This window comes from Rhinoderma darwinii, chromosome 11, assembly GCF_050947455.1.
Source record: "Rhinoderma darwinii isolate aRhiDar2 chromosome 11, aRhiDar2.hap1, whole genome shotgun sequence".
NCBI lineage: Eukaryota > Metazoa > Chordata > Amphibia > Anura > Rhinodermatidae > Rhinoderma > Rhinoderma darwinii.
Window position 1 is genome coordinate 45,107,027 of NC_134697.1, and position 17,063 is coordinate 45,124,089.

The 17,063-nt window shown below is 41.0% G+C and overlaps 1 protein-coding gene across 1 annotated transcript in view; it reads left to right on the forward strand.

The window, feature by feature from the left end:
- PCDH15 (protocadherin related 15) overlaps positions 1-17,063 on the forward strand; it is a 1,038,602-nt gene that overhangs the window by 936,742 nt on the left and 84,797 nt on the right. The window contains exon 29 of the mRNA XM_075841191.1: positions 6,749-6,925. Coding sequence (XP_075697306.1) covers positions 6,749-6,925 — 177 coding nt within the window. The remainder of the gene's footprint in view (positions 1-6,748; positions 6,926-17,063) is intronic.

Here is a 17,063-nt window from a genome sequence, read left to right on the forward strand (position 1 = left end):
TACCGGACGTTTTTCAGGAAACAATCCTTGTAACAGCTGGTAAAAACGGATCCTGGCCAAGGACTCCCCGCACACAGTGCTACTTTGAATGCTCAACCCGGGGAAGCTCTTGACACTACTGTCCATATAAGGACCGTGAAGTCAGGGCTTTCAACAATGGAGTCCCCGGCCAGAGAATCGCAAGATCTCTAGCCGGAGACTCCGGTCGTGTAGATCGAACAACATATATAAAAGTATATTCTCACCTCCCCTGGCATTCCCACAGCAATGCCTCAGTCCTCCCCTGTCTAGTCTCTGTCTGGCCACCCTGCACGGGTGACATTTTATCCCATGTGACCGCTGCAGCCAATCAGAGGCTGAAACTATCCCATCGGAGAAAAACATCCCAGGAGGCCTGCAGCACTGGCACCAGCCCTGAGAGGAGTGAAGCATTTTTATGAGATTCAAGGGGAGGAGAGTATGAATTTATTTAAAATCTACTCATCTGTTGTCCGTAGCGGCAAGTTTGACCAAAACTTCACATTAAACACAATTTAGTGTGGACTTTCTACCGAAATTCCCTGAGGTATCTGGGTTGGATTTTCTGCAACGTTCTCCATGGACAGAGTTCTGTATGGAGAACCATAAAGAGCCTTACAAATATTCACCGCAGTCTGTAATCAAACAATGGAGGGAGCTTATATTGCAGCTTGAAATCAGATTAAGAACTTAATTATAACAATGTTTATTACTAGCCATGTAGGAGGGTTGGACTGGCCGATTAGAAGATCCTTTTAGTGGACCCAAACTCTGACACACTGATAGGTCCCTAAAGGTGCAGCAGATGATTTAAAGTTGAACTTTAGTGCAAGTAATTGTACTCCTATTTCACAAAAATGTACAACCCCTTTCTCCGTGTATACTATGTTTATTTAAAGCATATTTATTGTCAGGTACACATATCGTTAGATTTGGCCAGAGATATGTGTTCCACAATAAAATATGGGAACAGATATATTCATATTGTTGTAAAGTTAGACAGGATAAAACTATACTAGACTTGTCAAAACTGCTATAAAATGTTTCTGATTATGTATGATGCATTTTGTTACATTTTATAAAAATAAGTTTTTAAACGCTGACATTGACCGTGATCAGTTTGAAACATATGTCAATGCCTCTTACCATTATGGTCGGTGATATACGGTTTCTCCAGACTGCCTAGGGGAGGAGCAGCGGCAAAATAAAACCCCATTTGATACTTATCCGCAGTGTTGTGCCTGAATATGCACAGCCTGACAAGGTGAGCAGTTTTCTTACAGCCTACCAACCTTTTAGCTTAGGTTTGCCATGAAGCGCCCGTTGGCTTTTTCTCTTATTTATAGACTTTACCCCACTTTATGGCTGTGGTACTATACACCAATACTTTGCAGCATAAACCGAGCAAACTGTTATTTAAATTGTAATAGGACGATTAGCTACTCCCGTTTTTTATACCGACTTCAAAACTGCCGAGGTAGCGAAATTTTGTTACCATGTATGCATAGCTTTGCCAGAACTCTTTGCATTTTGCTTAGGAAATCTCCCCACACAGTGTATATTATCATAAAAGTGAATTTAGAGTGTGATTATGGGCTCATCGATGGAAAGTCTTATTTTGAAATATACTCATAATTAATTTATCAAAACAGAAAAGAAAATCAAAAGATGCACTGAGAAAAACATCTCCCAGCTTTTCAAGTTGTATCACTGAAGTGTATTGACACTCTAGAGTTTCAGCTTCTTACATAATGAATTACTTTGTTTTGTTATACAATATATCCAACAAAGTTAATTTGGAAAATTGACTGGTAATGAAAATCCTGATATGCCAGTGTTTTTTTTTTTAATACTTATATAAATTAATAATAGCAAAAGAAAAATCAGTGCGGCTTGCCATCTATATTTAATAAAATACACTGATATTTCATGTTGTGCTTTTCTATAACTGCAGATAAGTAATTTAAATTTAGCAGCTAATTCAGATTTAGAAGTAAAATAGAATTACTATTACTTAATCATAGAATATATATATATATTAGTTATTAAAAATACCACTTATTTTGAAAAAATATGTTTAACATAAAAACTTAATTTAAACAATAGTTAATTAGATAAACGTCTTGATCATGTAAAAAAACCAAAACACAGGTATATTAGAAAATTGCTTACAATGAATAACCTGGAACTGTAATATCCCTTTAAGCTGTGTGTATGTATGTATGTATGTATGTATGTATGTATATATATATATATATATATATATATATATATATATATATGGCATTTCTGAAGTATGAGTTTCCCCGTTTTCCCACTGGCCATTGAGGCTGACACTTCCTGTTTTGTAAAGGTTAAGTTTCAGCAGTCATCTCATTATGATTACAGGCAGGATTAGAATGAAAGGTAATTTTAAAGGTCTTATAAAGCTGAAGAATCATAACACAGGATCACACCATTGACAATAGATGAGGAGGCCAGCTCAGCCCCCCCTCCCTGCACACGTCACAGAGCATGCTCACATTCTCCTATTAAAGACGATAGGTCATTGTAAAGCAAATCTCTGCAGTAGCTCAGGTCCCAAATGGTAAATATATGCAACAAAATTTACACAAGTGATCACAGGAAGTTCTATCTCCTGCACTGCCTGTAATACACAATTTTTTTAAATGTCTTTTCAACTCAAGCAAACAGGAAACGTGAGGAGAACAACAAAGCATGAAGACTCAGGGGAAAAAATAAGCAAGACAAGGAGGAAAGTGTGCAAGACAAAAAATAAAATAAAAGATGCTTTGTTAACTGTGTAAGGCCCCATGCACACAACCGTATTTTCATCTATCCGTAAATACGGATCCGTAGCCATCCGTAATTCCCCCATATATATGAAATTCTGTCCGTATTTGATCCTTATATATGGATCCATAAAAAAAGAGGGAGGACTGCAAACGACGTCACCAACATGTTGCATAGCAACACTTCCGCAAATACGGACGCACATCCGTAGCCATTTGTATTTACGCAAACGCCCAAAGGCTTCTATTTCAGAGTCCGTGCCGTAATTACGGACAGGAATAGGACAGGTTCTGTAATTTTTTTCAGCACGAACACCCATCAGTAAAAATAGTGAAAGGTGTCCGTGGCCAATAGAAATGAATGGGTCCGTAATTACGGATGAAATATACGGTCGCATGCATGGGGCCTTAGTTTGAGGAGAAATTGCCTAGCAGAAATAGACTTTGAGTCTATTGAGAATAGCCATTGAGAACTCTAAAGAACCAAACAAGACATTATCTTCAGTAAAACAGCTTGAAGGTGGAAATATTGAATTAAACGGCAACTCAAGTAAAAATTAGGGTTTCCCATTGTAGTTATTTATTAGGGAGTCTGTAATGGTTCCTTTTAATATGTTCAAATTGCTCGTCGGTAGTGCTATGGACTGAAGGTGACTTGTGTAAATGCCCAGGTGTCTACCACATTAACTAGAATGTGCTGGTGGCAATTATTTATATACACTGCCAGTACTTCCGCTCCAGTGCCAAGGAGAACATAAGATGCCAAGGAGAACATAAGATAGCTGCTGCTCTAGATTAATGTACCTGCCCGAGTTTTTGGTTAAGAGTGTAAAATCTCTATCCATACATCCCTTGAATAGTTATTTCTCACATGAATTCTATACTAGTAATAAAAAAAGTCAAGTGTCTATCAACAAATTAATAACATTCACACCATCCATCATTTCATACAGGAGAACGATGGAACCTGGCATGGCTAACCATTTGGCATCTCAAAGTCTATCTCATTTACCATAGCAGTTCTTTAGTACAGCTGACTGCTGAGAGAATTTCTCTCGATGGAAGAATGAACTCCTAATTCTAAAATTCGACGAGGTTTAATAAAAAGGGTTAACCGCTTAAAGTATTGCAATATCTAATTCTTCTACAAGAGGGAAAATAAACTTTATTTGATAAGTTATACAGCCGTCTTCTCTGCTTTGCCACTCTAATTGCATTATCTTTTTTTTCTACCACTGTGCATCCTCAACCTCTCGGTTCATGTCAGAGAAGAGACGTGACTTCGCTATGCCGAAGTATGAATTCTACAAAGCTATAATTAAATACTGCAGTCTTCCGTTATCCTGTATTAGAGGACGCGATCTGTACATTTAATGATTTAAAACCATTGTTTCTACAACCTTGGAAATTAAATGGCTGATGGTTTAAACACAACCACTGTCAATGACACCTTGGAGTACGAGGCATTAGTTCTTAGGATTGCAGTGCACTATGAAGACAGTTTTACATTTCAAATGGTTTGATATTAGCTTCTATTCCCACTAGAAGTCATATTAATAGCTGATCCCGACACTCTAATTCTGCTCATTTTAGCCGACATTGTTTCCTCGATTCCATAGCAAAGGATTTGCCTCAGGAAACATCAAACAAAACCCTAACAAATTACTGTAATAGCTCAAAACACTAATCTCTCCATTGTAAATAACTTGCTTTTATAATTCATATTAATTCTATAGAATAGGACTGAACAATGCAGATTATGACTAGCTGGGCTTTGTCAAATGAAAGGGAAACCGATTACCATTATCTGAAACTGGCACAACTCTATTTAAAAGACAACTCTATTCATGATAATTGATAAGTATATAGTAGGACATAATTCTCTAACAGTACTTTGTTAGTTTATACTTTGTTTACCTGTACTTGTTTTAATTTATCATCAAGTTTAATGCCATTTATGCTTACTGGTCTCATTACACAGTTACGGTAACAACTATTCTCTATGGTGATGTTCACATTTTGCATATTGTGGGGGTTTTTCTGCTTTATGTGAAGTTAAAATATTTCAACATCCAAATTTGGCCTGATAACGAATTAAATTTACAAAGAAAAAAATCATTGACATATTGAATAGCACTCTTTTTTTAGGGCTTGCTGTGTATAAAATTGTATTTTCTCCATTGAATTGAATTAGAAAAATTGAATTATAAAAAAAAGCATTAAAATAATCCTGCAAATTTTGCAACCAAATAAATAAACAATTTAAAACTAACTGTATCCCTTTTTGTTGCTATTCTCTTGGCTTTCACTCTGTGGTGACAAACTATTGGTTCGTATTATTGTGATAATTGGCAATTGACATTTTTGTTGCCTTGTGCTAGAGAATGACACCATTTATTGTTAAAGGGCAGTTCCCACTTAAAATGAAATAAAAGTTACATGTAAATAGGTCTAAAAATTATATTCAAGGTTTTTCTTTTTAGTCAGAGCTCTTTCTGGGAAAGCCGGATAATACATATGAAAATTGTAATGGCAGCAATATTGGTTGTCATATAGATGTAGTCTAAAGCTAGTGTAGGTAACCACCAGATCAAGATCTACTGGTAGATAATTGGCCAGGATCTCACACACAGTTTTGATGCAGTTTTTGGCTCAGTTTTTGGAGCCAAAGCCATAAGTGGAACTTAACGGAAAGAGATGTATAAAGAAAAGGCTGATCTATCGCCTTTCTTTTGTGTCCACCCCTGTGTTTGGCACAAAAAGCTGAGCCAAAAACTGCATCAAAACTTTGTGTGTGATCCTGGCCTTTGACAGGTGAGTAGATCACTGATGCCTTAATAAGTTCAACAACGAGGGCACTTCAGTCCCCATGTTCTGGACTAAAGCAGCAGAATTGTTATCACCATAGTCCACAGAAATCCATTATTTTTGTTTGTCACTATACTGACAATTTCTTCCCTTCCCTACACTAAAGAATTCATTCTTCTGTAAAAAAGATGCTCCATTTTTTTTTTTTTTTAGAACATATTTGCAAACTTACAATGTGATTGGAACAGGTTTGTGAAAAATGTAAATCATGTGAAAATAGCACCTTGTCTAAGTGTATGGCATAAACAGGGTCATTTATTTTCTGTGTGAATTAAGACATTTATGTCACAAGAGATCTTAAGAAGCTTCTGCATTATTACAGTAGATCTCATCTCACCAAGGTTGCCTACCCCTGGTCTAAACAGATGTAACTAAGAAACACAACCATTCAATAGAAAGAAAGAAACAACCCGGTCCAGTATTGAAGTGTATATATTTATATATCTTGAGATTCTACATAGCCTTATATGTTTAGGATTTTAGATTTCTATGATTTTGCTTGTTTAGAAAATATTAATGAAGCCATTTGGATGGCACAATCATAATTTTTTAAAAGTACATTTAGCTATTAAAATGTTTATTGTTATAGTCAAGTATTAATCAATATGTTTTTTGTTTTATTATTGTGAGTTATTATGAAACTTTGCAGTAATAGGCTGATCTAATGGTCTGACTAAGTGAAGGACACTAAAGAAAATTGTGGACGGTTTTAAATTCAACTTGTCCCATCTCTGTTTGTTCCAGTGATGATGTCAGTGGACAGTCTACCTATTACCAAAAACATTAGATAGTTGGCAGATCCAGCTAATATATTTCTCAGGTCTATAGCTAGCACATTTACTCTGATATGAGTCATCCTAACCTTGATTTGTTGTACTGCAATAAGAATTTTCATGTATCAATTGGAAACAGTTTACTACTATTAGTGTAAACCAATGGCAAAGTCCCCAAACTGATACAAAAAAAAGTAACCCACTAGAAAGTCCACTGAATTAAATAAAAATATAAAAAAAGAAGAAGTTGTGCCTCATATACTCAACTAGTTCTTGTTTGTGTATATTTTCTTTCAGTATTTTAGAACGATATGTCCAGGACCAAATCCCAGGAGCAGCAGTTGTAGTGGAATCAATCGGAGCCAGAAGATATGGAGATGGCTTTTCAGAAGAGGACTACAGTCAGTGCGACTTGATGGTTTATGCTGTTGATCCGCAAACAAAACGAGCGATATCCCGCAGTGAACTGTTTAAGTGAGTATACTTTGCAGATCTATTTAAATAGTATATTTTTACAAAATTTCCCTGTAACTAACAAAACACTGCAAACAAAACAGATAACTGAGAATTAAAAAAAAGTATAGTACATGGATGAAATTGCACTTTTGTTACAACGGCTTACAGCTGACCACGATATGTAGCTATACTTAGTGAGGGAGATTTATGAAGATTAGCAATTCATATGCCAGTCTGAATAAGAAACATGCGGGCTTAAGAGGCGACAATGTTAATTAGAGGTCACACCTCTTAATAACGGTTGCATCTTTGGCTGTCTATGCACTACCAAATAAAATCTACGTTGGCCAGGAGCCGGCGTAGATTTCCACTTAACTCTACCTACTTTTTAAAGAGCGTGGGAAACGGACCAAAAGCAGCAGTTTTTGCAACTCTTGGGCCGTTTGCCACATTTTGTAGTAACGTTGTTAAATTCCTACAAAGTTCTTAGCCCTCAGAGAGAAGGCATTGTTTCAGAAGATGAAGAATTGAGGCATGGCTTTGCCTCTTCGTGTAAATAGCTGCAACTTGTCATGTGATAAAACACATAAGGCTGGGTTCACACGAGCACATTACGTCCGTAATGGACGGAACGTATTTCGGCCGCAAGTCCCGGACCGAACACACTGCAGGGAGCCGTTTCTCCTAGCATCATAGTTATGTACGATGCTAGGAGTCCCTTCCTCTCCGTGGAACTACTGTCCCGTACTGAAAACATGATTACAGTACGGGACAGTTGTCCGGCAGCGAGGCAGGGACTCCTAGCATCGTACATAACAATGATGCTAGGAGCCCGGCTCCCTGCAGTGTGTTCGGTACAGGACTTGCGGCCGAAATACGTTCCGTCCATTACGGACGTAATGTGCTCGTGTGAATCCAGCCTAAGGGTATGTTCACACACACTAATTACGGACATAAATCGGGCGTATTAACCCCCGAATTACATTCGAAATTACAGCTTGAATGCGTTGACAAACATCTGCCCATTGAAAGCAATGGGCTGACGTTTGTCTGTTCACACGAGGCGTATATTTACGCGCCGCTGTCAAAAGACGACGCGTAAATAGATGCCCGCGTCAAAGAAGTGACCTGTCACTTCTTGGGGCGTAATTGTAGCCGTTATTCATTGACTCCAATGAAAAGCAACCGTAATGGACGCGGCGTTCAAGCACCTGCACATGCCGTTACGGCTGAAATGACGGGGCTGTTTTCTCCTGAAAACAGCCCCGTCATTTCGGCCGTTAAGGACGCTGCCGTGTGAACATACCCTAGGGGTTCACATGAGGCTCCTGCAGTGATGGAAACAGCATGTCATTTGTTAAGGAACAGTCTAGGTTATTTAAAAGAAAATTGTGCAACAAAAGTGCATGTCTGCAAATACCAGCCATTATCCGTGTGACTATTATTATATCATAAATCTGATTGTCAGAAAAATTAATCATCAACTAATAGTGAATAATTTATGTAACAAAACACAACAAAAAATAATTCTGTGCAGGCAGTCAAACAAACAAATTTCAAGAATTGCTCATCATCAACCCTGTGTTGAGCTTTATGAATAGTAAGCATCTATTAATTCATTTTGACTCATCTAATTTTAAACGTGTAGCCTGTTTCAGTGGTTTTGCAGCAGTAATGATGTTCATTGGGTCTAGTGTTGAAGACACATACTGCCCACATACTGCCTCTCCATGCATAAGATGCAAATTGGACAATTACATAGATGCAAATACTTTTTTGGTGAGCAACTCCTGACACAGGACAAAACCAAAATTTTGGACACTAAGTAATTTTTTTTCTTTAATATTTTACACCAGTTTTAATCATAGGTCATCCAGACCATATAAATCTTTGAGCAACATAATAGATAAGGATTGCAAGGAACGCCAAATGTCTTACTTATATCCAGGATTTCTAAGAGTATGTTCACACGGCTTATTTTCGGCCGTAAACGGGCGAAAAATCGGAAGCAGAAGGCCTCCAAACATCTTCCCATTGATTTCAATGGGAAAAACGGCATTCTGTTCCAACAGGCCGTTTCTTTACACGGCCATTTTGAAAAACGGCCGCAAAAAAGAAGTGTATGTCATATCTTGAGCTTTTTTTGGAGCCGTTTTTCATTGACTATAGAAAATCAGCTCCAAAAACGGGCGTAAAAAATGCAGCGAAAAACACGAGTTGCTTAAAATTCGTCTGAAAATCAGGAGCTGTTTTCCCTTGTAAACAGCTCCGTATTTTCAGACGTTTTTAGTAAGCGCGTGAACATACCCTAAGATTTCCATCCATCTTCAGACCAACTATGCATCATCAACACATAGGAAATACAGTCCTTCCCAACACATCATAAACCACTATGTACCATGCCATGTATGGCAAGATTAAGACTGGTTTTACACTTCTAAAAGCTTTATTCTCAACCAGCAATGACTTGGAGGGATGGCCTGGGTTAGATAAAAAGAAACAGAGGGGAGTCCCTTATTCAGGATCCCCATTTATTAGTCCAAGTGGGGAGCAGCTTCAGAAAGCATCTCAAACTCTGGGGGGAGGACACCGCACATCCATGCTTTACATAGACAACCCTTTGATTACACTGTTCACTGTGTAATGCTTTGTTCCTCCTGTAGTGGGACACCTTATGATCAGTTTATCATCATGGGTCCCTTCGAACAAAAAGAGATTGTCTAAAGCGATTGACACGCCTTTCGAGCTGTGTACCAGCTCATACACCTCACAACACGCAAGGCTTGTAGCTCTTTAATACCTAGGCAGTAACTGGTTACTTATCTCAATCCAGGGGCGTAACTAGGAAAAACTGGGCCCCATAGCAAACTTTTGACTGGGTGGCCCCCTCCCCTGGGTATCACACAACCCCCCCTTGAAGATAGTGCCTCCCTATAGATTCCGCCACACAGCGCCCCCTAGATAGCACCATACAGCCCACTGTAGATAGCGCCATACAGCCCCAAACCCCCTCTGTAGATAGCGCCATACAGCCCCCTGTAGATAACGCCATACAACCCCCCTGTAGATAACGTCATACAACACCCCCTGTAGATAACGTCATACAACACCCCCTGTAGATAACGTCATACAACACCCCCTGTAGATAACGTCATACAACACCTCCCTGTAGATAACGTCATATAGACCCCCCCCAAAAAAAATAGCCTATAGTTTGTCCTCCAAAAGAGATGGATCCCCTATCCAGAGGATAGGGGATACATGTGTGAATTCTGGCAGCGATAAGGAGAACGGGGGATCGAAATTCCCCTGAAGTTGTCATGACAAACCTCGGACTTCCAGCGTCTGCGCAGTTCAATAAAAAAAAGAAAGGAGCGCTGGTCACGCATGCGCACGAGTGCAACCTGTGCACAAGTCATTTCAATGGAGCTGCCGACAGACCCCAGAAGTCCGAGGTTTGTCATGGAGAACTTCGGGGGACTTTCGGTCCCCCGGTCCCCTTATCGCTGGGCGTCCCAGCGATCACACATGTATCCCCTATCCTGTGGATAGGGGATGCATGTCTTTTGTAGGAACAACCCCTTCAGTGGCGTCGCGCTGTAGCAGGCATAGCGGCTGCTAGCGGAGCCTCCGGCCATGGGGGCGGGTGGCGCGGGCCCCCTCATGCTGCGGGCCCCGTAGCAGCTGCTACGGCTGCTATAGTGGTAGTTACGCCACTGTCTCAATTCTAATACTACAAAAACAAAAAAACAGATCTTTCCCTAATACTTAGGCAGTTACCACCTAAATTTTCCTCTACAAGATTACAGCTAATAGGATAGTAGGTAATAAAGAAATGTGAGGTTTAAGTACTGCAAAACCTCAGTGCCCTTTTTTTTGCCCTCGGTTCAATGTCAATTCTGCCTTGATCTGAAAACACGAATAATCTGAGATATACGGATTACTAGGAACGTGCTAGCTGGCAATTTGGCTGTTATGCACGGTTTCCCTAAAAACCAAACTGTCAGATATGACTCAATTGTAGCTAGATTGTCACTATCCTTCCAAAAGAGAAGGAAAATGGCAGCTTTGTAGCAGTCATACCATGACATTCCCCATCTCGGACATTTATAAAAAAGTATTTGGGTGGAATATCCTTTTAGGTTTTAATCTACGTGCTTGCCAGAAACAAATTTCACTAGAAGTCAACTGTATGCACCTCTAAGGATGGGTTCAAACATTGTGGTCAAAATGTTTTGGTTTTTTTGCCAAAATCATTGTTAAACTGTGCAGTTTTGCCACAGCCACAACATGTGAATCCAGCCTTTGTTTTCATTTTATTGACACAAAGTTTCCATCACCTGCAAAAAAAATGAACTATGGTGCTATGGAGAATCTACGTTTTAATGACTCTCTCTTTACATTAGAGCAGAAGATCACGTGTGGATGTACGTCCAGCACTATGTGAATTTCTACAAACCAAGATATAGCTGCACATTTTATTCTTAAAAAACACAACACGCCTTATCTTCTAGTTGGAATATTTAATGCAATGGCAGGACCGGAATGTTATATTAGCTCACAGCTGCTCTTTGTCTCGTACAGTTCTTTTATTTAAAAGCACTTTGCTAAGCACCCTATGACCAATGCAATAATACCACAAAAAGTCAAAAGCAGCAGAAGGCAACCTCAATGTTCTGACTTATGAAAGACAGAAAAATATGGGAAATATTGTTTATGTCCGTCAAACGTAGAAAAATAAATATTGTATTTCAGCTTTTCTACCTATTTTGTTAAAGACATTTAATGCTTGTATTTCACAGAACTGTATGGTGTGTTAGACAGAAATCTGCTGGTTTTTTTTTTAAAACAAAACGTTAAATGAAACCAAAAAAACACATGTTTTGCTCTCAATTCATTTATGGAACACCCATGTAAAAAAGTAAAAGTAATTAGTAAATAACTAAATGATTAAGTGTAACGGATAATAAAATGTAGTCAACTGAACACAGACATAGTTACATACTTCCTATGGTTGAAAAAAGACACATGGCTATCAAGTTCAACCAAAGGATTAAAGAAAGAGAAGGGGCATGGGTAAACTATAGAACTTTGTCTTACCCCTCTTGATCACGAGAAAGGTTTAAAATAAATAAATAAAAATACTCATTAACCAATCTGCCCTAAAAAGGAAAATGTTCCCTCCTGATCCCAAGTGGTGATCAGACTGGATCCACATTCAAACAGGAATTCTATACATTGACATAGGCGCTGATATTATTTTGTTCTAAGAAATAATCTAAGCCTTTTTTGAAGCCATCTACTGTCCCTGCTGTGACCAGCTCTTGTGGTCGGCTATTCCACAGATTCACAGTAAAGGCGGCTTGTCGCCTCTGGAGATTGAACTTTTATTTTTTTTCCAGGTGGCGTAAGCGCTCACTCGTCTTTTGAGGTGATTTTACATGGAACAGCTTTTCACCATATTTTTTCGTATGGGCCATTCATGTACTTATACTATAGTTAACCGTGTCCTCCCTTAGATGGTTTTTATCAAGGCTAAGTAGGTTTCACTCTTTTAATCGTTCCTCATAATTTAGATTCTCCATGCCCCTTATTAGTTTAGTTGCTCTTTGTATTTTTTATAACTCCAGCGTATCCTTTCAATGAACTGGAGTCTAGAACTGAACTCCATATTCTAGATGAGGCCGCACAAATTCTTTCTAAAGTGGAAATATTATGTCCCTGTCCCGCTTCACTTAAACCAGCCCTGTATGGCCTCCTGCACATGGGCCAAAAATGCTGCAGGATTTCTGTGCAGAAATTCTGCAGCGTATTACAGTAGCAGCAAGGTGGATGAGATTTCAACAAATCTCATCCATACGCTGTAGAAAAAGTACGGAGGAAACAAGTGCGGGAATTGACCTCCGTTGCGGACTCTCAATCTGCAGCATGTCCATTTATTTTGCGGAAATGCAGAGAAATTTTTTGATGGAAATTCTGCAGCATTTTCATCTTGAGTGCAGGATGCCTAAATGCTAGGAATACCTTTAGTGACTTGCAAATCGTGGAATTACTGAAACCTGATCTAAATTTTTCACTTAGGATTCCTTCACACATTTTTTATAGAGCATTTTTTTTCCCCCCCAAAAAAATATTAAAAAAAAAAACTTACCTTTGTTCAGTAAAATGGTACATGTGTTTATGGTGTTTTTTACAGTAGCATTTTTTGCGAAGAGTGTATTTTACTAGCTGCCTATTTTTTAGTGGGCGTTTTTTTACATTGCATCACATGATCTTTTAATCACGATTTGTAAATTTTCTTTTTTTCAACACGATTTATTCCGAAAAAAACCAAACATTACACGCATTGAGAAGAAAAAAAAATTTCATGGCGGTCTATAGAACAAAAAGGCCACTAAATGATGGAGAAAACAGCAAAGCCAGGCTTGCTGTGAGTTAAAAAAACTGCCACTAAACCATAAAACGCAAGCGAAATCCCCCCCAAAGAAACCACATGTATGTTTAAGAATTCACTTTTGAATTCAAGCTAACATTTGACCACTGCGTGTGAAGCCACCCTAAAGGGAAAAGGGTCACAGGGAACCTTGCAACCATGACAAAACGTCTGAACAGTTGGACTGATGGTCGGAGGTTGCCTGTGACTTAGTGTTTTCCAGTGGTAAACAGTCATACTGCAATTTTGAAGAAAGTTTTTATTTTGCTGCACAGACCAAGCCTAAATGAAACCCTTATTATATATTGAACCTTACGATGAGCACAGTAGACACAACAGAGGGTCTATAAGAACAATCCTGAAGTGGTTACAAATTCAATTCTTAGGTTCTCTATCAAATCAGTGACAGCGTGATCTTCAAATAGAGAAAACATAGGCCCAATGGTGTACAGCAGGGCCGCCATCAGGAACTTCAGGGCCCCCTACAGCTACATTTTCTGGGCCCCCCTACCGTGGCACCGCCTGTTAACGGTACTCCGTCCAGTACTATATCATGGTACCCAGGGCCGCCATCAGGGGGGGTATTATGGGTACTGATGTGAGAGGCCCGGCCAAACCTAATTGAAAGGGGGGCCCGGCAAACTGCCGCGACTTGCCTTTGGAAGAAAAAAAACAGGCCCCTGCAATGGGGCCTGTTTTTTTCACCAAAAGAATGTCATGAGCTGCGGGCCCCCCTTTCAATTAGGTTTGGCCGGGCCTCTCACATCAGTACCCCTAATACCCCCCTGATGGCGGCCCTGGGTAGCATGGGGGCCGTCAAACACCGCCGCCTGTGCGACCGATCACGCGCACCCGCAAACTCCCGCGCATGCGCACCGGCGACCGGCTGGAACCGCGCACCGAATTTTGAGGCAGATTTTGACCTGCCCACACTATCTTGCCGCGTTTTTTGCCCACGGCGATTGAGGACAGCAGACAGAAAACGCAGCGAAAAATGCATTTTCTGCCTCCCATTGATTTCGATGGGAGGTCAGAGGCGGAACCGCGGCAAGAAAGGACGTGCTGCTTTTTCTTTTTTCCGCGACTGGCTCCCATTGATTTCAGATTAAATCAATGGGAGGCGGTTTTGGAAGTTTTTTGGTGCTGATTCTGACGCAGTGTCCGAGTCAATGTCAAGGCCCAAAAACTCTGAACTGGGCCTTATTGTTAGGGCTTATTCAGACGAACGTGTAATACGTCCGTGAAACGTGTGTGATTTTCACGCGCCTTGCACGGACCTATGTTACTCTATGGTGCCGTGCAGACTGTCAGTGATTTTCACATAGCGCGAGTCCGCTGCGTAAAACTCACGACATGTCCGATATTTGTGCATTGTTCGCGCATCACGCACCCATTGAAGTCAATGGTTGCATGAAAATCACGCCCAGCACTTCCGCAGCCGTATAAACTATGAATGACAACAGAAATGCACCACGAGCTACAAACATACAAACAGAGTGTCATAATGATGGCGGCTGCGCGAAAATCACGCAGCCACGCATCATACGCTGATGACACACGGAGCTGTTATGGACCTTTTGCAAGCGCAAAACGCCACGTTTTTGCGCGCGCAAAAAGCACACGCTTGTGTAAATCCGGCCTTAGGGTAGGAACACACTAGGCATGAACACTGCGGATTTTATGCAACACATTTTATTGTGGACAATCCGCAGCGTATCACAGTCGCAGCAGAGTGGATGAGATTTGAACAAATCTCATCCACACGCTGCAAAAATAATGGACCTGCAGTGTGACTGCAGTCGCATGTCAATGTATTCTGTGGAATCGCTGCTCCTCTGTTGCAGAAATGCTGCGGTTCTGCCGCAAAAATCACAAATGAGAAAAAAAAAAAAAGGCACTTTTTTAAATTTATAAAAAAGTTTAGACTTACCCCGGCCGTAGTCCTGGTGACGCGATCCTCTATTCTTAGCGTAGCCCCGCCTCCTGTCATGACGTTTCATCCCATGTGACTGCTGCAGCGGTCACATGGTCTACAGCGTCATCCCAGGAGGCGGGGCTACGTTCAGAAGAGAGAGATGCGTCACTTAAACTACGGCCGGGGTAAGTCTAAACTTTTTTTTCCCTGCAGGATTCCCGCAGCGGACACGCCTCACGAAACCTGCGCCACTATTTGGTGCGGTTTTGCTGGCAGAATTCCCTGCGGCTACCGGGGCGGATAAGCTGTGTCGTTTTACTCAGCATATCCGCCTAGTGTGTCCCTTATGATGTCGCTCCTGGAGCTGCTGCCGCTCTCTAAATAGGCAGTTGGTTCAGTAGAATTTGGAATTATTTTTTTTTGTGAACCAGCTTAAAAAAATACAAAACTTTTGTGTTCGGGCCTGTTCACATCACCGTTCGCTTCCGCTCCGTGGTTCCGTCTGAGGTTTCTGTCGGGTGAACCCCGCAACGGAAAGTGAAAGTGATAGCACAGCTTCCGTTTCCATCACCATTAGCGCAGTCGACTGCGCTATTAATTCCGTCCGAAAACCAGCCGGAATGGTGACGAACGGAAACCATTAGCGATGTTTCCGTCACCATTGAGATCAATGGTGACTGAAACGGAAGCTGTGCTGTCACTTTCACTTTCCGTTGCGGGGTTCACCCGACAGAAACCTCAGACGGAACCCCGGAGCGGTGGTTCGTCACCATTCCGGCTGGTTTTCGGACGGAATTAATAGCGCAGTCGACTGCGCTAATGGTGATGGAAACGGAAGCTGTGCTATCACTTTCACTTTCCGTTGCGGGGTTCACCCGACAGAAACCTCAGACGGAACCCCGGAGCGGAAGCGAACAGTGATGTGAACAGGCCCTAACACAAAAGTTTTGTATTTTTTTAAGCTGGTTCACAAAAAAAAATAATTCCAAATTCTACTGAACCAACTGCCTATTTAGAGACCGGCAGCAGCTCCAGGAGCGACATCATAAGGGACACACTAGGCGGATATGCTGAGTAAAACTACACAGCTTATCCCGGGAGCCGCAGGGAATTCTGCCAGCAAAACCGCACCAAATAGCGGCGCAGGTTTCGTGAGGCGTGTCCGCTGCGGGAATCCTGCAGGGAAAAAAAAGTTTAGACTTGCCCTGGCCGTAGTCCCGGTGACGCATCTCTCTCTTCTGAACGTAGCCCCGCCTCCTGGGATGACGCTGTAGACCATGTGACCGCTGCAGCAGTCACATGGGATGAAACGTCATGACAGGAGGCCGAGCTGCGCTAAGAATAGAGGATCGCGTCACCAGGACTACGGCCGGGGTGAGTCTAAACTTTATCAATTTAAAAAAAGTACCTTTTTTTTCTTCTCTTGTGTGATTTTTGCGGCAGAACCGCAGCATTTCCGCAACAGAGGAGCAGCGATTCCACAGAATACATTGACACGCTGCGGCTTAAAAAGCCAAAAGCCACACTGCAGGTCCATTATTTTTGCAGCGTGTGAATGAGATTTGTTAAAATCTCATCCACTCGGCTGCGACTGTAATACGCTGCGGATTTTCCACAATAAAATGTGCTGCATAAAATCCGCAGTGTTCATGCCTAGTGTGTTCCTACCCTAAGGCCGGATTTACACAAGCGTGTGCTTTTTGCACGCGCAAAAAACGTGGCGTTTTGCGCATGCAAAAGTTCCATAACAGCTCCGTGTGTCAGCAGCGTATGATGCGCGGCTGCGTGGTTTTCGCGCAGCCGCCATC